The sequence below is a fragment of the Mustela erminea genome, chromosome 2, assembly GCF_009829155.1.
Source record: "Mustela erminea isolate mMusErm1 chromosome 2, mMusErm1.Pri, whole genome shotgun sequence".
Taxonomy (NCBI): Eukaryota; Metazoa; Chordata; class Mammalia; order Carnivora; family Mustelidae; genus Mustela; species Mustela erminea.
In genome coordinates, this window is record NC_045615.1 from 59,378,079 (window position 1) to 59,405,402 (window position 27,324).

Consider the following 27,324-nt stretch of genomic DNA (forward strand, 5'->3'; position numbering starts at 1 on the left):
GATAGAAGGAGTCATTTCACTAACAAAACAAAAAAGTCTTTGAAAATCTCTTTAAATATTTTTTCTTTAATGTTCCACTCCTCATGGCATTTACCCTCCCCTCCTCTCTCTCAGAAACCTTCCCCACTTCCCACAATCATTTCCTAGAATCCATCTGACGGCACTCAGTGAGACAAAGCCAGCCAATAATCCTCCATCAAGCAAAACCAGATCACGTGTTGTCCCTGAAACATGGACTTGGGTCCCCTCGTCTCAGCACTCCCAACCCATCCATGCACACGCATACACACACACAGGCAACCCTGCAATTTCTTTGTGAAGTGACGTACTTTCAACTCATTCAATCCATAATCAAGATAGTGAAGTTTATCCTTAAATTCTATGTATTTCCAAAAAGTTAGCAGACAAGTGAATTTCCCTATCTCCCCATAATCTTAAATGCAAGACTAAACATTCCGTCTTTGTAAGCTCTTTATGTGCTCCCATCCTATGCATGTCAGTGTGCTCTGTCATTCTTTATGTTAGATTTACAAGGATTGTGGCTCAAAATTAAACACGGAAATAATGTCCTATCAAAATATACATGATACAATGGTATTACTTGTCAGAGCAAATAATACTTGGAGACTGGCAATATTACCTGTCTACCTCTTTCAGAATCGGAGAATCCTACTTAATCAACTGCGTTTTTGTGGATTTAGGTCCACATGATGGTCCACTTTGTGACAGTCCAGTATTCTTACAGTCCTTGGAGAGGCATAATGCAGAACAAATAGCAATCTTTGGAACCATGTCTCTAGGTGGAGTCTCCATGTCGACATTTACCAACCGTGTGACATTGGGCAAATGATTCCCTCTGTGACTCAGTTTCTATAACTATAAAATGGAAATAATAATAGTGTCTACTTCTTGGAGTTGTTCTGAAAATTAAATAAATTACTACATGAGAAATAGGTTGGAATAATACTTAATCCATACAACCACTCAACGAGTGTTACCTACTACTATTTCCTACTTTTTAATAAAAGTTTACTATAGTAAATAACACATTTAAAGCCACTCTGGAATATAAATCACCCACTAGAGGTAATAACATACATTCAAGCTTTAGAATAAATACCGAACCTGTATTTTTAAGAAATGGATTCAGAAAAAATTTAAACCACTGAATGGTATGAAAAAAAGCTCAACTACTGAACTAACCTATTAACATTTGTTTATAAAAGGCCTGGCCTCAGAAAACCCCATACCAACTAAATCATTCCTCTTGAATAAGTTTATAGCACATTTAACAAAAGGAATTTTAACTATTAAGTATTTTTTAAGTAAAAATTATATTTCATGAAAGAAAATCCTTAAATAATGAAATATTTTTTAAAGAAATCAAGGAGGTGGTAAGCAAACAGTCTTCATTAATGATGGGCTTAGATTAAGGTCAACTTGATAAGAGGTAGGCACCATACTTGCCTATCCAATCTTAAAATAAATCATTAATCTAGGAGCTTTATTGAAATTATAAGGTTTATTTTTAAATATTATATTTTTAGGATTACATATATATATATATATATAGTACTGTAATACTTCCTCTGTTCATGTATCAATACACAGCACTAAAATAGGAATATGAAGTAGAGGTCAAGAAGGGAAATAAAATAGGTATCTTCCAGCAACAGTCATTAAAGGATTGTTTAAGATTTGATAGTACTCTTAAAGTTAAGGTCTACAACCTTATGCTTGAGTATAACTTAATAGTCAGCATTCTCTGTTTTTAATGTGAATATAAAATCCACTATAAATTCCAAAAGAATTCTAATGGTCCAACGTACTGTTCACTATATATTACCACTTGCATGCAACTTTTAACAAAAAGACCTAAAATCTAAGGAATGCACAACGGTAATTTGTTTGGAGATTCTCACTTTGTCCAAACCATCCCCATTGCTAAATTTTTCTACACAGGCTTCCATACTTCTCAAGGTATACTGGCTCCATTTCTGCTGGACAAGCAATCTCTAGACTAAAAAGTAAACTAAATTAATTAACTAATTAATTAATTTAAAGTGATAGCAAATAAGAACATAATAAAGAGAAAAAAAATTATTTTAAAAGAAGGCAGACATTGAGAGACTTTCTTATGAGCTACTAAGCTTTGGACAGCACACAATTCTTTCTCAGAATTATATCAGATTGAAAAAAGCTGCCTGGCTTGAAAAGGAAGAACAGAAGAGAAAATTGTCTTACCTTCCTTCAGTAATGGGTGGCTCCCAAAAAGAATGAGGAACAAATTACATTATTATTTTTAAAAGCTAGTGGTATGTTATTTAAAAAGTGACTAAGATTATGGTATGACTACTGATACTGAGCTTGCTTGGCATGTCTCCAAGGAAAGGCTACTAATTAGGGGAGGTGCCCCATGTAAGAGTAACTCTCACTCAGGAGCATCTGTTCAGTGTTCACTAATTTCCACAAGTTTCTAGATCAGCTACAAGTTGTGTAAACTAGTCTTACTTTTCAAAAGTACATAAAGATCAACAAACCTAATAACAAAACTAGGAAATGTTGGGTTTTATAGAAACCACTGAGAATTTACACATACAACATTTGTAGTACATTAAAAAAAAAAATCCAAAAGTAACCTATCTTAAATGTGATTAAAAGAGTTTACATTTGAGATTAGGTATTAGCATTAGGGAGGCATTCCGTATAAGCGACCCCAAAACAGTTACCTTGAGATGTAATCAGGTAAAACTTACTTGTTGACTTATAGAGATTATTGATATCAAAACATCTAGCTGCTAAAAGAAGATGGTTATAAAAACAGATCAGCACAGCCATAGAATATCTTCAATGGCATATTTTTTTAAAAAGATATAATATTTCAATGTGTTTCCTACAGTGGAGAGGGCTCAGATTCCAAGCGATTGGTCATGGTTTTTGGAAAGAAATATACTTATAGTAGAAAAAGGAGAATGTTTCAGACTATAAGAGCTTGACCAAAACAGGACACATCACAGCTATTCCTTCATTCTAAGCTTGAGTTCAACAAGCAATATTCTAATTTGTAATTAGGCTGTCATTACTTTGTCAGTAGGCAGACCTGAACATAAAGACTGATTCAAGACAGGGAGAGGCATAGGAATTTCATTAAAATCTTTTTAGAGGGAGCATATGGATTTTGATGTATACTGGGTCAGGCCTATTTTGAGACCTCTAGTGAAAGACCATGTAAGTCTAGATCTCCTGGTGGGCATCTTTCCCCCAACATAGCAAAAGCCTGCATGATTTTAAAGCCAGCCAAAAGGAGAGCATCACAGAGGGGTGAGGAGGAGAACCCTGATGTGCACTGAAGCCAAATCCAGGCCTTAGACTTCCAATTCCAATACCAGCTATTTTTGATGGGATTTATGCTATTTCTATCAAAAGACTCATACAGCGGGTATGATCTGTGTTTCTATATCCACCCATGATCCATGCGATTCAAAAGATTCCATTTTCTCACCTCCGTGTTACAAATGACAATGCTTATAAACAAACTCCAGGACAGCATAGCTATGGAGATGAACATGTCCATACATATTTATCTTTTGTGCATTTGTAACTCAGAATTAAAAAGTAGAAACACAAATCCACTAGTACAATTGACTTAAAGAATTACAATTTAAAAAAACAGAATTCAGAAACTACATGTATTTCTTTGAAAAAACAAACAGAAGAGTATTTCATAGGTAAATCAGTGCTGGGTGTGACTCTGGCAGCACTATAACGTCACTAAAGCAAGGAAAAGCAACCCTTAGCCTACAGGCTTAGAAATACCATCAGGGACCAAAAAGTCCATCAGTGGAAGTGAATGTCATTTCCATCTTCAGTGTTGAATACAATTTACTTTTTATTTCCTTTCTCTAAATCTTCTTCCCAAAGAAGCTAACTATAAAAGGTCCGAGGAGCTGGGATCATTTGTTGTTGTCATCTGGCATGAAAACGAGGAAACCCTTCCAAGGATACCAAGTACCAGTGAACTGGCCCCCAAGATGGGAATAACACAACGAAAACAAAGGCAAGCAGCCTGGTACCAAGGATGCACAAAGCTTCAAAAGTAAAACCAAGAAATTTTAATTTATGCAGGACACAAGAGAAAATTGAAGAGTCAAATGGCAGAGTTCAAGTGCCAAGAGAAAGGTGTTTTTAGCAGCAATACTCTGTGAAGAAAGGGGAAAACCAGGCCAACCAGAAAGGCAGCTGTTGCAACAGAGGATGTCTTTAACTGCAAAGACCATTTATAGTCATTTCCCCTGCAGAAGGTTGGCCCTCTCCCCCAACCCTGATTAAGAATAAGAAATCCTTGTTTCATTTGTCCTTTAATACTCCTGACTCAGAACCCTTGTCAAATGAACTCTTTCGAACACATTTTGACTTTCAGGTTAAATGTTAAATAAATAATAAAATAGTCACTCTTTTCACATAGCAACTTTTCCTATGCCAATAAAAACATGCCTAATCTTGCCCATAAAAAAAAAAAAATAGATACCATAGTCTATTCCAAATGCCTGCAATAAAGAAGTAATATATTTAGTTGATATCACAACTCTGAAGAGGGAGGACATAAAAAGACACAAAAACATTTTATTGTAGAAAATTTCAATGTTGCTATTACATGATTTCTGCTACACTTGCCGTATGTATGTACATATATGCCCACAATATATTTAATTAATGAATAAAGAACCAAAAAATAAGTTATAATAGAATATTCATTTCCCCTTAAGACCACTAAAACTCACACTTCTGCCACAATTTGGTCATCTGTGAAATAAAGGCACTGGGCTAAAATGTAATCTTTAGCTCCCTTGAAGTATCCACTTCTTATGGTTCTAATATTGCCGTGATCCCAGGCCCACTGTGCTGGCCTCCTAATCTGTCTGCCACATTTCCTCCATGTCTAAAGCCATTCCTCAAACGAAGCCAAACCGTAAAATGCCACTAATCTAATGAATAGCTTTAAAAATACTCAAACGTGCTACTACGGGGCTTTTGGGAAAGCAATTATTTTAAAGACTAAAATGTGATTTTCTTCAGTGCCTCATATTCAAGGAATGTAAAGTACTGCAACAAACTCAGGTTAATTGTGTCGTGTGATGAGTGTCCCCTGCCAGGCCCCCCTCACGTGCCACCCTCCCCCCACCCTCAGTCCAGGGTGGACTGATTAACCCACTTACCCAACGTAGTAAGGAATAAATGAAGACAGAATATGTCCCTGAACATCTTGTGCCCCTGATCTAATCATGAATGCAATATCCCAGAACAAAAATCTGCTTTAACCTAAAGAATCTCTCAAATGTTAAAACCATTAGGATAGGGATCTATGCTTTCATTCATAGGCCACCTCTACTCTTCGAGGTATGTAATATTTATAACAGTAACATCATCAGCAAAAACTTACACAGTGCTTACTACATGCACGCCAGACATGCTTTCAGGGGCTTTAACAAATATATTGATTCATTTAATCATCTCAACAACTCTACAGGTAGGTACCATTATTACCCTGTTTCACAGGTTTAAAAAAACAAACTACTGAGGCACGTAATCACTTGGCCCCAGAGCAAGGAAGCAGCAGAGGGAGGACGCGACACAGGCAGTTTGGCTCCAGTAGCCCAGGCTCTAAACCACTCAGGGTGAGGAGCACAAAAATATCTACCTCTTCTCCATTGTTCAGTTTCCTTCCACTACTTTGTTTGGTTGCATTTACTAAGCACTCCATAACTGTAGCTGAGTGAACAAATTTATTTCTGGAACTGAAGACACGGACAAAGCAAAGCAAACATCCATGTCCCAACACAGGGAAAAAAAAAATTAAGAACAAAATCATAATATTTAGAATCCTATCTAGAGTAACCTCATGAGTTTATTTAATGATCTTGGTCCGGTTTTTATACATTTGGTATTTCGTGTCTCCCTGCCTCCCTCTGCGTAATTCTTCACCTGAAGGAAAAAAAATGGAACAAAAATAGACAATGTATTTCGGCAGTATTTTTATTCCCTAGTGCCAAGAAAGGATAAGAAGAGTGAAGATGTCCAGTCCTGCATCAAAGGGAATTATTTCCTATGGAGTGATCAATGAATTACCATCACCAAAAAAAAGAGTAAGTGTAAGCCCAGAATTTCTTTCATCTTCAACTCTCATTTACATTAATGGCATCATTTTCAATATATGATTTGCGAGATGAAATTCTTTGTTCAGAGTAGCTGACACAGATTGGAAAGATACTCTAGTTCTATTAAACCAGTGCATTTTAAAGCCTAGCCTAACAAAAGAACGACCTGGGAGACTTAAAAAAAAAAAAAAAAAAAAGTGATGCTGGGGGCCTCACCTGAAGAGTCTATAATTTAATTGGTCAGGGACAGGACTGAGCATTGGTCACTGTAAAAGTTTTCTGGGTGACTGGAAAGTGCAGCCACGCTTGGGAGGCACTATTTAAATGCTACCCTGGGCTTGCTAAGCTTTAATATGCTTCTACATCACCTAAGGACCTTATTTAAAATGCAGTTGTAGGGGCCTCTGCCTTTGGCCCAGGTCATGATCTCAGGGTCCTGGAATAGAGCCCCATATCGGGGGTCTCTGCTCAGCAGGGAGCCTGCTTACCCCTCTCTGTCTGCCTGCCTCTCTGCCTATTTGTGATCTCTCTTTCTCTCTCTCTCTTAAATAAATCAATAAAATCTTAAAAAAAAAAATGCAGCTCTAATTCGAAAGTTCTGGGGTATGGCTTGAGGTAATTCTCCCGTGCTCCCCAGCCCTGCAGAGGCTGCTGGTGTATGGTCCCCACTTAGAGCAACAGCCTTCCATTCTTCCATCAATACATTACTATAATTAGTATTAAAGGTGAGATAAAGGGGTACAACAGATATTGCAATTTAAGGTAATTTGTTATTTTACTTCTATGTAAAAAGATACTTTAAAAAATTATTTTTAAAAAGTAACTTGAAGCCACAAGAAATGATTACATAGCACACGGTTCCTGGGAACTAAATAAGCAGCAATGCGTGAGGCATGAGGGGGCTGTTCCGAACCCAGAATTGGTACTTGGTAGGTAATATGTGTTTTATTATGATCTTATTAATAAATGAGCACCAAATGACGATGACCCATTTCAAAAAATCTCAACACAAGATATTTAACTTGTTTTCTGGAAAAATATGGCTTCCACTTGTTCACAATCTTCATATTATGTCATTCTCTCCTATACTTAGAACATCTGGTACAGAGATAAAACATTTGCTCTCGAGCTGAAATTTGCACTGTCGATAACATGATATCTGGGATCAGCTTTAAAATATTTCAGCAAAGAAAAAGAAAAGAAGGGGCGCCTGGGTGGCTCAGTGGTTTAAAGCCTCTGCCTTCGGCTCAGGTCATGATCCCAGGGTCCTGGGATCGAGCCTCACATCTGGCTCTCTGCTCAGCAGGGAGCCTGCTTCCCCCCATCTCTGCCTGCCTCTCTTCCTACTTGTGATCTCTGTCTGTCAAATAAATAAATAAAATCTTAAAAAAAAAAAAGAAAGAAAGAAAAAGAAAAGAAGAAAGGTATAGGTAAACCAAATGTAGTGAAATGTGGGATCTCAATGCTTAACCTGTGGAACAGGCACATAGGGTTAATGGCTCTCTCCTTCCAACTTCTATGTATGCTTGCATATCCTTCAAAATAAGTTTTAAATGTTCTGTTTTGGGATCTTGGCTTCACCACTGATTAGTTCTGTGATGATGAAGAAATAACTTCTCTGACCCCCACTGCCCTCTTCAGTCGAACAGGATGCCCCATTAACTGCCTTATGAGGATGACTACAGGAATTAAAGGAAACGGCATTTAAAAAATAAATAAATAACTGACACCAAGCAGGCCACATCATAAATATAAATTTAATTTTAACCTAATGGGTCAGTTTAAAGAGAAGTAACGAGAATGATAAAATGTTTCTATTTATTTTTTTTTTTTTAAGATTCTATTTCTTTATTTGACAGTCAGAAATCACAAGTAGGCAGAGAGGCAGGCAGAGAGAGAGGGGGAAGCAGGCTCCCGGCTGAGCAGAGAGCCCGATGCGGGGCTCGATCCCAGAACCCCAGGACCATGACCTGAGCTGAAGGCAAAGGCTTTAACCCACTGAACCACCCAGGCGCCCCAAAATGTTTCTAAAATAGAGATAAGTGGGGCTGTGAAGACTGATGGGAGTGTCTTCACCCTACATACGAGTCCTTCCCATTACCTCTTTCTTAACATTCTAGACCAGATGCCTTCAGAAATAGCAATGAGTATGGGGTGCCTGACTAGCTCAGTTGGAGTAGGGTGCAACTCTTGATCCTGGGGTCGTGAGTTCGAGCCCCACAATGGGTGTAGAGATTACTTAAATAATTAAGACTTTAAAAAGGAAGGAAGGAGGAAGGAGAGGGGGAGGGAGGGAGGAAGGGAAGGAGGAAAGGGGGAAGGGAAAGGAAAAGGAAAAAGGGAGAAACGGCGAGCAAAAAGTAGCATATAGTGAATTCTCCAGAATGTGTGTCCTGAGATAAATACATAAAAAAGTTTCTTGCATGACAACACAAATCAACTAAGGGTGACCTATAGATAGACACCACTTCTAACTGCTTCACTATTACCCCGACAAGCAACACAGCTTTTCCTCTCACTCACTCCCTTCATTTAGGAAAATCTCTGAACAGTAGCTGGGGATAGCAGGCAATGTCTTGAATACATGCTAAATAAGCAAAAGCAAAATATCACTTCTGGTGCTATCTCTTCATAGGACAGAAGTTCAAATAAAAGCAGATGGTACCTTTATTATCTGTAATGTAATTACAAATGATTATATAATAATTTTTAAATATCCATTATTGGAGACAACGCCATCATTCCAGAAAGAAACCATTCACAGAACCTCATAGTTGGACACCCTGCACAGAAGGAAAATGCACAATTTCATACTACACGGTTTAGCACAAGAGTAAAAGGAGAAATTATTAAAAATAGTGGCCATACTGAAAATAATTTATGCACATTTCCATTTTTTCAGAATATGAAGAAGCAAGGCCATACTGAGTCTCACTTTTGTCTATTCCAATTGAGTTGTAATCAAATATTGTGACTGAATGGGACTCTGAGAGACCTGCTCTCCTCCGCAAGAAAAAAACTTTACAATCTGGAATGTACTACAAGTATGTTAGCCTCCTTCATTAGTTCAAGAAAAAGCAAAAATAGGTGAGTTCGGAAGCTGCACTTACTACAGGAATTCTCAAAAGAGGCACTCTCTTAGTTAATCCTCTATTTCACAATTTCAGTGTTAGGATACAAATGAAACCATATATATATACATTTTTTTTTTTTTTGGGCTTCCACTTTCTTTCTTTTTTTTTTTTAATTTTATATAAGCAATGAATCTTGGAACACTGAAAAGATAAAATAAAATGAAAGCCATATTTAAAAAGCATATTTCTTACATATTGCTCATATTGTTCACATAAGGCACAAACAGAATGCTTAGTCATTGGTTATTTTACTTAGATATTCCTTTCTAAATACAGACTTACCTGGTATTTTTTCCTATACTAATAACATTCTAACTATCTATGTGTACAATAATAAGCCCTAGGTATTATCATATCTCAGTACCAACTTCCTTAAATGGTAAAGCTTATTTCAGTCAAGGTCTAGGCCAAGGATTAAAATAAACACACACAGCAAAAAGCTGTAATATGTATTTTGTTTTTTTCAGGCCATGAAATGTCTTACACTTCAATATGTATAAAATTAACAAAACAAGAATTGTCAATAAAACACCCTAGTTGTACTGGTATCTAAGAATCAAAGTTATTCAATTTTTTTTTTCTTCTACGTGTTAATGAACACCTTTAAACAACCATCAAATAAAGGTCATATTTGAAGTCCAAGGTTCACAAAAATGTCACAGGGGGAAATACGGATAGGAAAAGGAAATATGAACCCAAGCTGATTCCAGCAGGGAAGAAATTTTCCCACATACAGGGGGTATTAGCAATGAAGCAAAGGAAACCCAGAGGTCTCAGAATGAAATTGAAGCTCCCTGAATTTACAGACTCAGGGAATCAAGGCAGGGTGCTAAATCTTTTCCACCTAAGCCTGTGACTACAACTATTTCAATCACAGGACTTCTCAAAATCAGTCAAACCAGGTTCAGTTGGATCAGAAATCTGTTTAGCAATCATGTGAAAAAAGAAATAAATTTACTTAACTGCCTCAGAGAAGCATCAAAATTCTGGATCTGAATCATCACCCTTGCCTTTAAATAATTACAACATCAGTTGAAAAGTGTAACTAGGCTAGTCCCAAACATTCGTCATAGTACAGAAGAGTTATAAGTAGTAAATGAAAAAATTCTGATCTCAAAACAATTTGCATTTTCATCTAAAATGTCACAATGAAACCACATAACTCCCTCCTCAAAATGTTTCATGTGACGTCTCCTTGAAGTGGCTTTCACTTTAGCTATGTGGCTTCCTTTATTTGCTTTAGTGACAAAAATATGAAAATGAATATGAAGAAGCAAAGTCTCTATAACAAAGGCCAACAGCACCTATAATAGCTGGATCTTTTTTTTTTTCATAGTTTTAACTTGGACAAAAAACCTTGTCAAGGTCTAATAAAAATATCTTCCTTATGTAACTCACAGCATTTCCTATGTGTTATATTAGTTTGTTCTGTAACACCACGATTAAGTCAGTAAAGCAAGCAAAGACTAGCTAACAGTCTAGTCCCGTTGTTGGTGAGCCCTGGCTATCTATTCCTAAAAAGGAAACAGAAATACTTGCCCCACAAAAGTGCAAGATTTTTCTCTCACAGAACAATCCAATGATAATCTACTAAAATGATGGCCAGCAGTGACAGTATTTTATATAAAAACAAATCCTTAATAAAGTCTATTTTCTATCAATTCGTTGATGCTACCTAATGAATTTGACCTTGTGTGCAAGCCAACGCAGTGTTATGGTGGTAAAAGCCCAGGACCTGGAGTCAAGACTGTTGGAATCCAAATACTGGCTCCACTATTTACTTGCTGTGTGACCTTCAAAAGGTACGGCATCTCTCCTAGCCTCAGAGTTACTGGAAGGATAAAATTATGTAATGCATGTGCAGGCTATATACATTAATATAAAACCTCAAAAATATATAAAGGAGCTTGATTACTTATTTACTTACTTTGAGTAAGATTCTGTGAAGAAGCAAAGTAGCTAACAAGTTAAAGTATTTCCTTCAAATATAATTGCAATGTAATATATTACAAAACAAATGCCAGCAATAAAGACACCAAGCCTCTAATCATTATCCCTGAAAAATTCATTTCTTCTACTGCCTAAAATGACAAAAGATTAAAATACATCTGAGAGTAGGCAAAAGCATTGGACATTTTCTAAAAATTTATCATTCCAAGTACAGTCATAGAAAAATACACTAATTAGGTAAGAAAAAGATCAAGGACAATCAATTATTTCCCTTTTTTGGTACAGAAGCCACAAGCTTCTTTATTAACACAGGTGGGATTTTTTCCCATGTTACATATGCAGAACCGAAAATAAAGTTTTTGTGAACTTACTCATCTAAACTGAATGGCTCCAAAAATTCATTTGGTTGCCAGGTTTAGGTATAAGACCTAGGAAAATCCACTAAGGACGTTAATTGGGGCAAATAACTAAAAAGAAGAAGTAAAAGAATCCAAATGTTTAAATAAAAGATCTAAAAAGGCTAGAACCAAGGATAAGGTAAGCAAGATTTAAATCAAACCAAGGTATTCCTTTAACTGTTGTGCTTAGAATTGCATGAAATAATGACAAAATCCAGAGTGAAGGGGACTTGGCTTAATAGATTTACATGAACATGCCTGGGGAGGAGGAAGAGGAGGTCAAGTATTTCAGAAGTGAAGAGTACTAGGAAAAATAATCCAACTTGAATACATTAATAAAAAATATGATATTAGAAAGGGGGAGAAAATGGAAGTACTAGAATCATTAGGGATTTGTGATGCACAGATATATCTTTTCCAATCAATTTGTTTGCTGGGGAAGGGGAGGGATGGAATAATATGATTAATTATGTGCCAGGCATCATACTAAGCACTGGGGAGATGAAGTAGGTAAGGCCTTCCTGGGTAATTTCACAAAGAGAAAATTTTGTTACAAATGTTTATTATATATTGTATGTACAAAGTATAAGAAGTATAGCAGACAGCTGTGCCTGAGATCAGAGAAGTTTTACACAGAAGGACACAATAATGAGCTAGACTGGTCCATATAGAGGTAAAGCAAATACAAGGCCATGGAAAGTATCATTGGCATTTCGAAGTAGTTCAGTTTAGCTCAATCAACTTGATATAGACCAAAACACAGATAAGCATTCCGAATACACCTATAAATAAAAAAATGTTCTCTCTCAAGAATTTATATTCTAATAAATTGCAGAGACTTAAATGCATTACAATGTAAGACATACTATATTAAGCCTATTTTCAAATTTCATGCAATAGGGGTCAAATTCCATAATACATAAAGAGTTGCAACAAACCACTAAGAAAAAGGTCAACAACCAAATAGGGGATTAGCATAATCAAATGTTCATTTTTATTTTTTTCCAGATGTACATTTTTAAAATGATTCCTCTAGTGCCAATATGGGAAAATACATTTATGAGAAGGGACAAGTTTGAAAGCAAAAAGACTAATGTTGGGAAGCTACTGCAGCACTAGGTGAAATAGTTAGAAGACCTGAACTTAATGACAGGTTTAATTAACCTGGATGGACGATGGTAACGTCAACCAGGCTAGAAAACACAGGCAAAGCAATACCCCACTTTATCACCATACCCATCCACAGCAACTGTTCTGTATAGTGTTTGAGAGAATGCTCCAGAGAAAAGATTAGGTTACAAATATAGAGGTGTTACTCATCAGCCTAGAAGCAGTAGTCAATCCTATGTGTGTAAGGAGATGAAATTGCCTGGAAGAACTTAGGAAAAAAGAAAAGGAACATCAACATTTAGGATTCAGTGGAGAGGAGCTGGCAAACAAGTCAAAGAGGAAATCCATGAAAGCCAATGAAGACAACCTTTTAAGAACGAAGAGGAGGCCCATTATGTCAAATTCCAGAGAAGCCAGCAACTGGACAGTCATTGGTGACCTTTGCTAGCCTCAACGGCAGAGGACCTAAAACTGCAGTTGATTTGACAATGGGTAGGAGGTGAGGAATACATTAATGTACATTACTTCTAGAAGTGAAAAGCTTTGCTTTCAAAGGAGCTCTCCAACAATTAAAACACACAAACAAAAACCCACCCACAATGCCTAACATGTATTAAAGACTTCTTTTGAGCAGGCAGTAAGCCATGCATTTCAAATACAATTCCTCTCATAGTAACAATAACCTTGCAAAGTTAATATATCATTTCCACTTTTCAGTACAAAAAATGGGTTCAGGGTTGTTACATGACTTTCCTGTAGACACACAGCAGGCACACAGAGAAAGCAGGACATAAGTGCAGGTTTTATCAAACTGTAAGCCAATGTTCTTTTCACACTCCCATGCTGCCTATTCATCACTGTAAATATTCTGGGATGGGGGGAGGGCTATTAACCATTTAATAGGAGGGGTGTTTTGTTTTGTTTTGTTTTGGAAGATAGTTGAACTAGTTGACTTTTATAGCCTCTTCCACCTTCTACAACTCATGATTCTTTCTCTTACACCTTGCTCACAGGTAACCTGTAAGAGCTGCAGAATTCCACATACACTCATCATCCCTTTTGTAGTTCCTTTGATGCCATCCTCATTTACAAATAAGCCCATGTCCTGACATTGTGCTTATATTTAATACATACAGGAAAAAATTAACATGGATTCCACTTACTTTTGCCAAAAAATGAAAGCACAATCTAGGAAGAGAGTTAATCACTCCCTTCCCTGCACTCCACAGCACATTGCGTCTTCTGCTATTACAGTAATTACCACTTATGTTGTGATTTGTTCCTCCTTTCCCCCCAACACACACACACACACACACACACACACACACACACACACACGATAGCAACCTCAGAGTTCCCCTACTTGAAGTACTGAGCACATACCACAGAGCTAGGCAAGCAGTGATGCATACATGGACAGGATGGACGGATGAATGGGAGATGAATGGCCTGATAAGTGAAGGGAATAATATTTTTAACAGCCATTTGATACTCAATAATGGATTATTTAATCCATTTGCCAACTGGGATGTTACAATTCTATCACCCTTGAGGTGAGCAGATAGAAAATTGAGTGATATAAGAAGCATGGGATATGAATTCTTCAAAAGGAGACATGAACATTTACTCTCAAAAAGTCTCCTGAAACACAGGATTCTTCTTGAATTCAGTACCACCCAAAGGCCAAGAAAAATTTAGTCCATTCACCAAATTATTTTTTAAAGATCAGTTACTTATGAAATGTCTTTCAAAGAAGGCCAAGCTCATCCTAAATAACTAATCATAGTATTTTGGGCATGGCCCCTGGGAGATGTTTGAGGAGACAAGGCTGCATAGAACTTGCTGAAATCACCCCAGAGGTGCCTCCCTATGTGTTTCAAGCTCTATCCGATCTACAGATGTGGCTAGTGAAGGTACAATCTCTGACCGTGCTTGCCAGCCTTTCTGTCGAGATGCATAGGACATGACATTCCCTTGCACAAAACACAAGCATGCATGAATCCAGACTCTAAGAAACTTTCCTCAAAAGTGTTCATTGGAACAGAGCAAACACTTCAAGGATTATAGGGATGCAGAAGTCCCACTGTGATCAGAGGTGCACCAGAAGATCAAGAAGACTACACATAATGCAAGATCCCCACAATAGCTGCAGCTCTGTCCCTTCCTCTCCTGCATGAGGAAACATATGGGAATGCAAGGGGAAAGCAGTATCTTAGGGTTGAACATGAATCCAGTCTCGTTTTTATATAGGTATTTTAAAATAAGTCATTTGCAAACTTTTGTACGCTGTTGTCAGGAGCTGGTTAATACCTCACAGCTGAGTGTAACACAGAAATGTGTTCTGACACCATAGTTGGAAGGCACTGGTCTCTTTTAGGCCTCAGTGAAACTTAAGCGAGTTATCCAATTACAATCGAACTCACTGGGTTAGCCAAACTCAATGGCCATAAGAGCTGTTTATCACCCACCTTCAAAAATTGGGTGGCAGAGGAGGCAGGTTTGGCTCTAGGCAAGTGGGGTGCTGAGCTGCCTTCATGGTGGTGTGACTTGCAAAGTAAACAAGGGAGTGTGACTTGCAAAGTAAACAAGGGACCTGGCCTGTCCTCCATTACCACGCTAACGGCACCGTCGTGTCAAGCTATCTTGCTGTCCTTATTACTGGCTTATATTACAAATAAAAGCAAGTAAAATGAAAGCAACCCCTCCAGAAAGTCATGCATCTGCTACTCAGGTGTTCTGGAAAGCTCTACTTATGGAGCAGGTTAGGTATTTGACACCTGAAAGCTGCAGTCCTGGGAGAGGATACAACGGAGGGGAATTTCAATAGGAAGGACAGGAGTAGGAGCATCCTGGCAGTGGCAGTCTGCACCCAGCCAACGGGCATCAGGAGATGCATACAAGACTGGGACCACCCAGTGAAGGACTAGAGTTTCAGGAAGGTTAAGGGTCAGCATAAGGACACAGAAGAGCAGAGCAGAGGGCTTAGGGAATCAAGCTCAAGGTGATGGAGGTTCAATGAAAATAACTTAGCTAAGATGTATCTTATCACACTTCTCCATTTTCCAAAGACCTTAACAACCTGCATGGTTTTAGAGAAAGGCTACTGGGCTGGGGAAAGACCCAGAAATGATGTCACATGGGGTACAGCTAGAAGACTTAAGAACATGAAAGTTGTTTTTAATATCAAATAAGCTCTCTTATGAAAAACAGATAAGGCCCATTTCATGGAACTCTGTGGGGCAATGCTAGGAATAATGACTGTGTACTCCAGAGCATTAGACTGGTATCAACCCTAAGGAAATACTCTGGCAAGCAGAAAAGAGAGCAGGTCTTAGTAAGTAGGAGCTCCTCACAACATGTGTTCATGAAACAGTGGGATTACCACCCATCCCAGAGGCTGGACAGGACATTCCACAATGGGGATGGCCTGGGCGAGATCACTATTGTACCTTCAAAATCTCAGTTTGGCTTGTTCGTTTTCTTTGGTTTAGAAGTTTTCCTTCTCCGTCCCTCTCACCCTACAGAATTGGGAGGACTGGCTTCAAGCCAGATGAGTGGATTTCCAAAGTTTCTTCCAGCTTCAGAATTTCATAATTTCAGATTTAGATCATATTTACAATCCAAATAAATGAGAATCCTTTATTCTCTCCATTCAGAAGTTTCCCCATAATCCGTGCCAGTCTTAAATGTCCATAACTGCTCTCAAAAAAAAAAAAAAAAAAGTCACCTAAATCCTGGCTCCTTCCCAATCATGTTTCCTCTTATTCAATTGCTAGTGGTAATAATGTATGAGTGTGATCCACTGTAGAAAGAAAATTTAATACCTATAATCTATAGTTAAATTACCAGTCAACCTCTTCTTATTCAGACTGAACAATGTCTCAGTTCCTATCATAATTTTAAGTTCTTTCATCACTTGGGAAAGGGGGAGGAAACTTTTTTTTCTTTTTAAAGATACTGGAAGTTTTCTACACCTGTTTCTGAAAGTTCATGTCAAATGAGTACACTTAGGTACTGAGTTCTGACCAGAGGTGAAGGTACCAGAGGTATCACCTCCTGACTGCTGAATGCAAATGGGCAGAAGTTGACAATGATGTGATTTTATGTGGGAAACTACGTTTCCCTAGCCTTCAACTCCTTGAAGAAAAAGTATTTTTGCCCTAGAGAAACAGATGAAATCCTAGCCCATAAATGGGAGCTTGGAAAGCCCTGGCAGCCTCCTTTAGCAGAGAGGCATTGGACCAAGTCTGGGCTAGCAGGTCCATGGTCTCTTGTAAGGAACAGACTGAGAGCAGATGCCTCATCATACCCCCTCCCAGCTGATGTGGACCCCAGGGCTGAGCGATCAGGAGAGGTGACTCACCAGCAGTCTATACTCACGTGATGTGCCTGAAGATTCTGTATTAGTACTACATAGACATCTCTTTCGTAGGCCTACAAGCAGGTTTCATATCTCTGTTCTGATTCCTAAGTGTATTAGCTCTTACTCATTTGCATTTGTGTGTTTTCCTAAGCAAGCAATATAATCAGGCAGTCTAATCCGAGCCTCCCAAAGGCTTGTCATAGCAGTTCTCCTTCAACTTGGTATCATCACCAGTCTTCCTCTTGGAAGAAAAAATCACCCCTCCTCAAGAAACTTGACCTCCATGCCCTGTAACTGACAATAAGCCCCTGAAAACCAAGCACATCCTGGGGGTAAGCCACTCCTGCTAGTTATGCTTCCATCAGTTGTCTTTAGGGCAAAAACAAACAAACTCAACTAACGAAAGAAAGCATTTCAAAAACTCAGGCGAAAACACCCTTCTACAAGACTGGCGCTTGAGAATCCGGAAACTCACCAGAAGTTTGGGAGCTGCCCATGATTCAAGATCCACAAAATTTCAAAATAGAAAAGAACCCTATAATTTAGAAATTAAATCCCTCTTCCCCTTTATCGGTTATTCTGTTCATTTAGCAACCACGTATGGAGGGTCTAATCTATAGTAGGCATTGTACCAGGGCTAAACATACTAAGATAAGTAAAGCCAGGCCCCACTCTCCTGGGCTCTCCACTTCCTGGGAAGGAGACAGATAGGTAAACAAATCTTCACAGAGCATGCTCTATTCAAGGTGTCCTCTGTGACAATGAAGAGGCTGAGCCCCTTTACTCCAACTGAAGATACCAGGAGATGTGGGTCCCAGAGGAGGCAATATCTGAACCAAGGCTAAATGATGAGAATTAAGTGATGACAACTGAACTGTTACCATGACAATAATCAAACCCACACAGAGAAGGGACGCAAGTACTTTATTGACATTAATATGCACAGCAGACCAACAATGCCAGGTGTAATGAAAAAAATTTTTAATTCCTTTGTAAAAAACAAAATAATAATAACAATAATAACACAAGCTTGGAAGTCCTGACTCAGCTTCTGTCACTGTAAGAGAATATATTGTGTTTTTAATTTAATTTGATAATACGGCATAGTTTACAGGATGTTTAAAAACAAATGTCAACAGATGGCTTAAAGCCCACTTAGCAGAATATAAGGAGTCAGCAGAGTTGGTGCCACATTTTTTTAACTTCTCGTAGCCCATATATCTTCCTACCTGGATAGAATCCAGTGACATTTTGGGGGCCAGAGGAGGGCAGGAGGAGGGCAGGAGGTTATGCTGAAGAAGGCTGCATTTCTAAATTATAAAAGCATTACAGAAAATGATAAATTGAGATGTAAACAAAGGAAGAGGGTTTTTTTCTGGTCTTGGTTTTGTTTGTTAGTTTTCATGGAATTTGCCAGGTCCTTTTCTCTTCAAGTCCAAATCTAAACAATAATTAAAAAATATTTATCACCCAATATGTCAAACACTAAGTGATTAAGATATTTCTTCTCACCTGTCAAAAACTGATCAGTCTATAGAGAAATACAACAAAAACTGAAAGAAAGCTTTCAAGTTCAAACTACTCTGTCACGGTGAAAAGGATTTAGCCTTTTAAACTCAACTGGCATAAAGCCAGTCCAAATGACCAAACAACAAAACTGCCCTCCACCTAATTATATCACCTTATTAATACCTCCTCCTTATACTGTATTTCCTGATATGGCTGGAGAGCAAAGCATTCCAATTAGCCATACAGTCATCGTATAGAATCATTTATAAAGAATCAGAATATAATGAGCTCAAAATAAACATATAATCTGTCTCCATTTATTGCTTTAGGAGGCACACGTGAGAACTGTGCAATGTCCAAAGTCATCTGACAAGTGATTCAGTGCATAAGAAGCAAGGCACTGAGCCAGGCCCCATTGGTTCAATGACCATAGTTTTCAAACTAAAACTCTGAACAGACATATTAACAGATCATTTGTACCTTCCAAGCATATGCAGCATCCTGGAAGATTAAACAATGACGTATTAGAGCCTCCTAAACGTTCGAAGGCTACATGGAGACAAATGAATATTTTAAATCAAAAGTAGTAGCTCCTCCCCGAAAAGAGAAAAAAATAAAGTGGCTCTAGACAGTTACTCTAGGAAGAGACTCCAAGTCTTAGAACCTTAAAGCTGGTGGGATTTTTTTTAATTTAGCTCCATATAAATAAAACTCTGTCTCAACATCAACCACCATTCTTCTGGTTTATAACTGTAAACTGACAACTCTGTAAGGTGGTATGTCATAATCTGAGGCAGTTGCAAACATAAATCTCTGGTATCTGTTTGTTATGCTTCTGCAGACATTCGCAGAATTTCCAGTTCCAGGAGATAGTTCGTAGAAAGTCAGATAGACCATCATATTTTGCTGTGAGGCAAAAGCACGGATTAAGGAAGTAATAAGAAGATAAACAGAAAATTCTATTTTTCTCTAGGATGGTCTTACAAAGAATACATCTAATTCCAAAAATGTAGTAATTTCATAACCGATTACTGCTTCCTTGGTTTTTGTTTTTAATTTCAAGGTTTCGGCTACTGCATGTACATCTGTGAAATGGATTTGAGATCCCAGCCATAGGTCTAAGTCCTCAAGCTGACAGTCCAGCTGATTTAAGCCATTATTCAGAACACCTGACAGTAAAGAAATATGAAATGTTTTATTTGACTTCATATGAAATATAATTGATGGCTTATCAATGATACAGCCTGCGTGAAGACAGAAGATGGAAATACAGTAAAAAATAAAACGAGTTAAAAATACTGCAAATATCAAGATTACTAAAGACTTAGTTTATAAATTGAAATCGTGTTTCATTGTCTACATTCCCACCTGATGACTATTTTTGAAAAAGGAATAAAACCCTAAGAAGTGTTGGCTGGTATTTTCATTTGATTGTTCTTTAGAAATTAATAAAATCCTCAAACCAGGCCAACGGTATGGGCCATTTATCTGTATTTCAGACAAAGAGGCTTATTATAACAACCTTCAAAATAAAAGTAAAAAAAACTTTTTAGCAGGAGAATATGGTATTTCCGTGTACATATATGAACAGAAAATAATGTTTAACAGTTTTTGTTTAGTAAACCTCATCTCATGCCATGATCAAACCAGATTATAACATTTATCATCAGAATTTATATTTCTGCTAAATACAGATACAAAAGCTTCTTCTATTACAGTTATTTTATATAGCTAGTAATTCAGTAAAATTAAGTTTGAAATAAAATGTGATAGTTTAAATACACCAAAAGAAGTCACAGTTTCAAACAGATTTTCAAGAGAGAAGAGCATCTCTGCTAAAGGAAAGAATGTGCTTACACTTACCTGCATTCTAGTCCCACCTGTGACCGACCATTCTATCTATTCTGTCTCCATTTCTTCAACTATAAAATAAATGCCACCATAAGCTACTGTTGCAGACCCAAGGCATTCACAGATTTCAATATTAATCGTTCTGACTATTCTTGAGTGACCCTGAAAATACATTAACACATTCTCATTTGTAATTCTGTGTCAGCAGTGACCAAATTGCCATTCCCAGGCAAGGGGAGCAAGCATGACCACTTGGTCTCTCAAATTCCACTTGAGGATCCTCTAGTTCTTACAAGTGAATGGAGAGTACAATTTTACATTTGAGGAAAATAGCCTGTGACTTATCAAATATAACAGGGCAATTACAGAAAGATGGAATTCCAAATCTCACTGTATCTCTCTTGAATATCAAGAAAGTTGCTAAAAGAGTAACAATATGATTTCTTAGTATTTACCAAGGTTCCAGATCATGAATCACCATCATTCTCTATAGTTCTGGAGTGTCCAATATTTTCACAAAACTTTCCAATTGTAATTTAACTGAATTTGCTAAAAGGAGGGTATATCTAGAAAAATGCTATTTTCCAATGAGGTCACTCTAAATGGATTCTTTATTTGGTTTCATAATTAGTTCCAACTTTACACATGGCTGACACAGAAAAGATATGGAAAAGTGTAAGAGTCCAATTACAAAAGTTACAAGCATACAGTATATCAGAGTCATATTTCATATTTCTATGATTATAAATAAAAACAGGTCATACTTAAAGAAACAAAGAGACTTAAAATACAAAATAGACTTAAAAAGGCATATTTTTAAACTAATACAAACAAATGTTGGAGGAGTAAACCTCTAACTAGATTCTAAGGCGTTACTTTTTTCACATTTTATACTGGATGTCTTAAAATACATGGCTCATTTAAAGTAGAGGTTCTTTCCTCCAGTTTCCAAAAAATACTATTTTTTACATGTTAATCTTCTAATAGATGGCATTTTAGAATCACTGGAATTTCCCTGAATCATAGTCTTAAGTTTACAAAATGTCTTAAGCCTTAAGTTTACAAAATGTGTTGAAAACCATGCATTTTTGTTATATTTACTTTATAGTAGAAATCCTGAAAGAAAATACTAATGAATAGATTAATCTAATTTGTAACTAATAGCATTAATTGACATGCTATTCAGTACGTCCTGAAAAGAATCTGTTCTGTTAAGTATATTAACCATGCCCAAATCGTGTTGTTTATAGTATTAATTAGATTAGCAGACCCCTTTCTTCACATCCAGTGCTGATGTAAATTTAGCCACCAAACACTGACGTTTAATAACACTGAATTAATGAGGTATTACTGTACTCAAACGGAAAACCAGATACATAGAATATACACGGAATAACTGAACTGATGATAATAAATCTAAGTAAAATAAATTCACAATGAGCTCTTCTTGACACACCACAAAGAAATGGCATTAGTTAACACTTTGTTTCAAAATCCAAAAATGATGATGATTACTTATGTAGCATATTTTTATTTTCTTCTTAAGCAGTATTACTATCTCATTCAGCTAGAAACATTGGTGGCTTGAATCCTTATTTATTTAATATTTTGCTTAGCTACCAGCTTCATGATTATATGATCTTAGATACCTTTTCAGAATTTCCCTATGTGTATTTTGTCTTCACAAATAGTATATAAGCTGGCAATACAGAAAAAGACAGCATGTTTTGTTTTGTTTTGTTTTAATTCCCCACAGCCAAAAGTAACCTGACACACAGCACAAATTCCCTATCTACAGTTTTTGAGAAATTCTCCAAAATTCCTCCCAGGAATTTACCCCCCATCAACCTGCCATGGTATCTGGAATTTCTACTGTCAAAATCAGTTTGGGTTAAGGTAAGAGGCCCATTGGAAAATACTTAGAGATAGGAACAAAGGGAAGGGAAAGCGATGCAACAAAGCAAGACACTCATCACATACAATTTAATTTCCTCTAAGTGTATGTAGCAAAGTTCTATAGCCAATAAGGAGTGTTAGGGCCAGTTGAGGAGTTAAAGGCAGGAACAGGCAGGGAGAAATGAACAAAAGCCAAAGTTTGAAACCAGGCCTGTAGAGCACCGCTTCAGAGAAAATCCAGACTACGTGGTGTGCTGGCGGAAAGCCGGGAGAGTGGTTATTCTTCTATTTACTGCCCTCCATCTTTTGCCATATAGCTATACATATATTTTGTTTCCTTAAAAAAATGTAAAACAGTAAATGGATCAAATCATTCTGATTTCCAATGAAGGGCATTACCAAGATCTTGTCTATGAATTTTTATACTTTCCATTGTTTTTATCCAAGAACAGTCAAAATGAAACAGCACCAGTTTTGCTAAATGAAGTAACTTTTTTCCTGAGGTAACCTAAATGAATGCTTTTTGTCTCCAATGCTGCCATTCCCTTTCATTTTTTAAATTTGGAAAACTGATCATAGGCTCTGAACACACTCTAGAAGATGCTACGAACCTGAAAAATTGCATAGTTAGTTGAGACTTAAACTCAACCTACCTTTCTAAAGCTGCATTCTGGAAGTACAAATCAAGAAAGCCGTCACATCATGGTATTACTACAAACAAAACCACAAGCACAGCTTTATTTGTAAATAGCAATTTGTTATACAACAAAAGCCAGATGACACTAATGCAGATAACTGTAAACAAACACCATGGCATGCCATGGTAATAATGACCCAAATACTTATTTTTATATGTAACCAAATACTACTATCTGTACTTTGTAAAAGGAGAGAAAGCTTAAGGAACACAAAATTTTCTCAAGGATAATCCTTTCCCTGCATTAAAGAGTCAATCCCAGACCACTGAGATTAAGTTCTAACAAAATTTCAAGTCATGGTTCCATGAACTATGTCTTATCTAATTTTGTAAATTCAAAAAAATCATTTGGTCATCTGTTTTCCATTCATTATACATGCACTCTCTACTCACTAAACATGTGTATAAGTGGGGAAATACTATTTCTTAGAGAACTGATAATCAAAATAGACTACCATTTCAAACAATTAGTTATAAAAATCATATATGAGACAAAATGTTGGATCCACCTTTCGATAATGCCTTTTAAGCCAACAATATAAAGTCTCTAAGAAAGCACAAGAAAAATAGCATCCCCACCTTAAAATTACAATTTATCAATAAAACTTTTCTATAAACAAAATTTCACATTCAAAATTCATATCAAGATCCTTATCAAAACAAATGCAAAATTACCTTTTCCTATTTTGAGACTTTCCTATGCTCCTATATTATCCACATGTGCATTTCAGTTCTGCAAAAATATGTAAATCATATTTTTGGAATTATGGGGTGTTTGTGTACTTGCAATAAAGAGTCATTTATAAAAATGTTGTAATACAGCATTGGGAAAAGCAAGACAAAATAGGCATGGAATGGATGAATGGGCTCCTTCACAATAATTGGTAAAGACACCAAGCTAGAACGCATGGACAATTATTTTTACATTCTTCCCTGCTTGACAACTTTACATTTACAGGGAGAAGCCACATTTTGTGATTTAAAACAGGGACCCTGAACTTACGTGTGCACATATGAATGTTTTTTATTTGTTGACACATTTACTGCTATCTTTTGAATCGTAAGATTTACATTACTTGTTTTGAAAACAGGCAATCTCAACATACAGATTGGAGTTACACCTAAACTTCACACTTTAGGGAGATACTCCCATAGCTCAGCAAAAGGTCGTAATTTTTTAAAATGTCAACAGAAAACCTTAATACATAGCCTAGTTCTTTTGAATGAATTTGAATTCACTGTTTCAACCTGAGGAGCTCTGCGTGCAGAAAGAACAGCTGTGCATCTATAGCCCTACTTGCAGTCATTACTGCAAGGGTATTTCCTCCTTATTTTGATGAGTCTATGAATACTGCATTCAAGCAGTAATGATTCTAATACAACCAAAACAAGAAAAGATACTTTATTCTTTCTTTCTTAAAAAAACAGAACACAATATCCCCCATCACCAGGAACACACACACACACACACACACACACACAAACTTTAAAAACTGAGCACATGTGCATGGAGCAATGACCAGCTCGGACACCCCAGGCCTTCTGTCTCATGGTCTCAGGGCTGCTGAGTTACTTCACCTAAGTGCTCATGGGGCAAATGACTTTATTGCCTTGCATTCTACTTGCATAGCCGCATTAAATACTATCTCAGTTTTACACAAAACACGCACACACACAAGCCACACCAGACAGTGCTGTTTCCAATTTCTGCGGCCCCTTGCGCGCCTAGCCCAGACCTCATCCCCGCTCTGCTCCAGGTCTTAACACCAGGGACGAGGGACACTACTTAATCCTGGCGGATCTGCTCCGTTGCCCCATCCTTCCAGGATTCGGAGGATGGTTCCTACCCCACTCCACCACGGAACACAACGAGGACGGCGGGTTTTCCCGGGCAAGAAAGACCAGTGACGGTCCCCTTCCTCACCCCCACGCAACCCGGCTTCTCTTCGCCAGAAAGCCCAGGGGCAGGAGTATACACGATCCCGGGGCGGGGAGAGGAGCCAATAATAGGAATCAAATAGCCCGTTAACAAGGGGGTGCCAGGGCATGGAAGAAGCGAGAGGGGTGAGGTTACCACGCGGGAGGTGTGCTCCAGCGGGGAACCATTCAAGAGCAATGACAGGTCGGCGGGGGAAGGCTCGGGTGGCGAGGGAGGTTGGAGAACAGCTTTTCGTGTCTTTCTCAGGGCCTGCGGGGGAATCCCGGGGCGGCGGCGGCGGGGCTCTCGGGTCGTTCCCCGCCTCCCGCGGCCCCCGCGCGTCCCCTCCGCCACCCGCTCAGCCTGCGGCCGCCCCCGCCCCGCGCGGAAGGAAGCGCCGGGCTCCCCCCACGCTCTCCCGCTCTCTCGCGAGTCCTGTGCAGGCCCTTTCAGTGGGAGGGGGAGGGGGCGCGGAGGGAATTGCTGCAATGGAGCGCCGAGAGAACCCTGCCCGAGCGAGGCAGTCGGTGGAAAGCCACGGCCACATAAAAATGCCATATTAATTTTTTAAAAGCCACAAATCACCCCTCCCTCTGCAAAAGAAAATCATAAACCCGATCCCATGCAAGCCTGCGAGCAGCCACCCACTTCCTATTTCTGTCACAGCAGCTACACCCTGCCAGCAACCACCCCCCGGGCGCCCCCTCCCGCCACCGCCACCCCCGCCGCCGCCTCCCCGCTGCTCAGCCATTTGCCAACTGACGCCCCCGTAAATAAAAATGCCCCAAGTGGGGCCGGGTGAGAGGCTTGGGGGAAGGGCGCGCAAAGGAGGGGGGTTCGAGGGTTGCACAATATCCTAGAAGGTCCGTGGCTGGAGCAAGGAGAGAACCGGAGGCGGGGGGAGGGGAGGCAAGCCGTGAGGGTTCCTGCGGCACACGGTGCACCCGGGCGACCGCGGCGCGCCGCTTACCTTTCACCACCCTGTCGGTCGTCGACAACTTGGGATCAATTGCCTTGGGCTCGGACATCTCCAGCCGCCGGGGGACAGCGACGCGCTGCTCGTCCGTCCTACTGCACACCCCGACCGGACCGGCGGGCCAGACACTCAACGCCGCCGCCGCCGCGCTGCAAACCGCTCGGCTGGAGGTCTGGGCTCTGAGCTGGCTTTAAAGTTACTGCCTTCTCGCGCGTCCCTCCTCCTCCACCTCCTCCACCTCCTCCTCCTCCTTCGCCGCCGCCGCCGCCTTCACTCCTCCTCCGCCGCCGCCAGCCCCGCCGACTCCGCTCCGGGCTGCGCGTGTGTGGTGGTTATTTATTTATTTTCTAAGCACGCCTCTTGGTTCTTCTTTTATTCTTGGGGGAAGGGGGATGGGGAGGAGAAGCGCACACAGGAGCACCCACCCTGGCAAGGAGACCGGGCACCGCGGAATGGAGCCCCACGCGCGCACTCTGCCGGGATTAAGACCGATCACATGGGAGGGCCGGGGGCGAGAGAGAAGAGGCAGGGCCGCCGATGTCAGTGCCACCAGCCGTGCCTCGGCGTCCCCGGCGGCGGAAAGGCGGCCGCCGCTGCTGCTGCTGCTGCCGCTGTTGCCGCCTCTGCTTCCCCACACCAAGCGCCACCGCTCGTCCGCGGCCGCCGGAGACGTCCCGCCGCTGCGCTCGCCCGCGCTCCTTTCTGCCACCCCGCGCCGCTCCTTCACTCACACAGGCACAGCCGCTGAGCTCGGCAGACACAGTCCCGGGCGCAACCTACCCTCCTCCTCCGCCGCCGCCGCCGCCGCCACCGCCTCCGCCACCGCGCCCGCCTCCGCCTCCTCCCCTTCCTCCTCCCGGCCCCCGCCTCCAGCGCCCCGGCAGCCTCCACCTCCCTGCGGAGCCGGCCCCCCCCACTCCCCGCCCCGGCGTCGAAGCTCTTGGCACGCATTGGCTGAGATGCGCGTCATTCACTGCTAGGTAGCGGCCTCCCCGCTCGCCCCGCCTCCCGCTCCTCCTCGCCGTCCCCGCCTCCCGCTGTTTTCTCCCAGCTGCCAGGCCAGTGGGCCTGCTGCCTCTGCCGCCCAGTCCCCGCTCAGGTGTCGCTGTTGCTGGCAGGCCCGGATTAGGGAAAGAGAATGGGGAGGGGGTCGCGGCTGGGAGGAGACGGGCTGTACTCTGCCCCCCGCAAGCCCATTTGGCATCGGCCCCTGGACCCCGCACACTCCCCCGCGCGGCTTTGGCAGTTGTGCGTTGTCGGCTGGGTTAAGCCGCAGTGTGAGTAGCCAAGCGCGGAGGGTGTCTCCGGGTGTGTGCGTGGCCCTCAAGAGGGCAAGAAGGAGGGAGGCAGGGAGAGGAGGGAAGGGG

The 27,324-nt window shown here is 39.9% G+C and overlaps 1 protein-coding gene across 7 annotated transcripts in view; it reads right to left on the minus strand.

The window, feature by feature from the left end:
• Positions 1-26,807, minus strand: part of PPP3CA (protein phosphatase 3 catalytic subunit alpha) — a 320,387-nt gene extending 293,580 nt beyond the window's left edge. Inside the window, exons 1-4 of one of the 7 annotated variants that reach the window (XM_032333010.1) lie at positions 25,952-26,041; positions 23,739-23,796; positions 23,020-23,077; positions 20,483-20,541 (exon numbers count right to left, since the gene is read on the minus strand). Coding sequence is in view for 2 of the 7 variants with exons in the window: in XM_032333006.1 (XP_032188897.1) it covers positions 25,952-26,009 (58 nt within the window). In the remaining 5 variants the exon portion in view is untranslated. Of the gene's footprint in view, positions 1-20,482; positions 20,542-23,019; positions 23,078-23,738; positions 23,797-25,137; positions 25,250-25,951 lie in introns of those variants that run through there. The other 6 variants (XM_032333011.1, XM_032333009.1, XM_032333013.1 and 3 more) reach the window with 6 other exon arrangements.
• Positions 26,808-27,324: the final 517 nt, after the last annotated feature.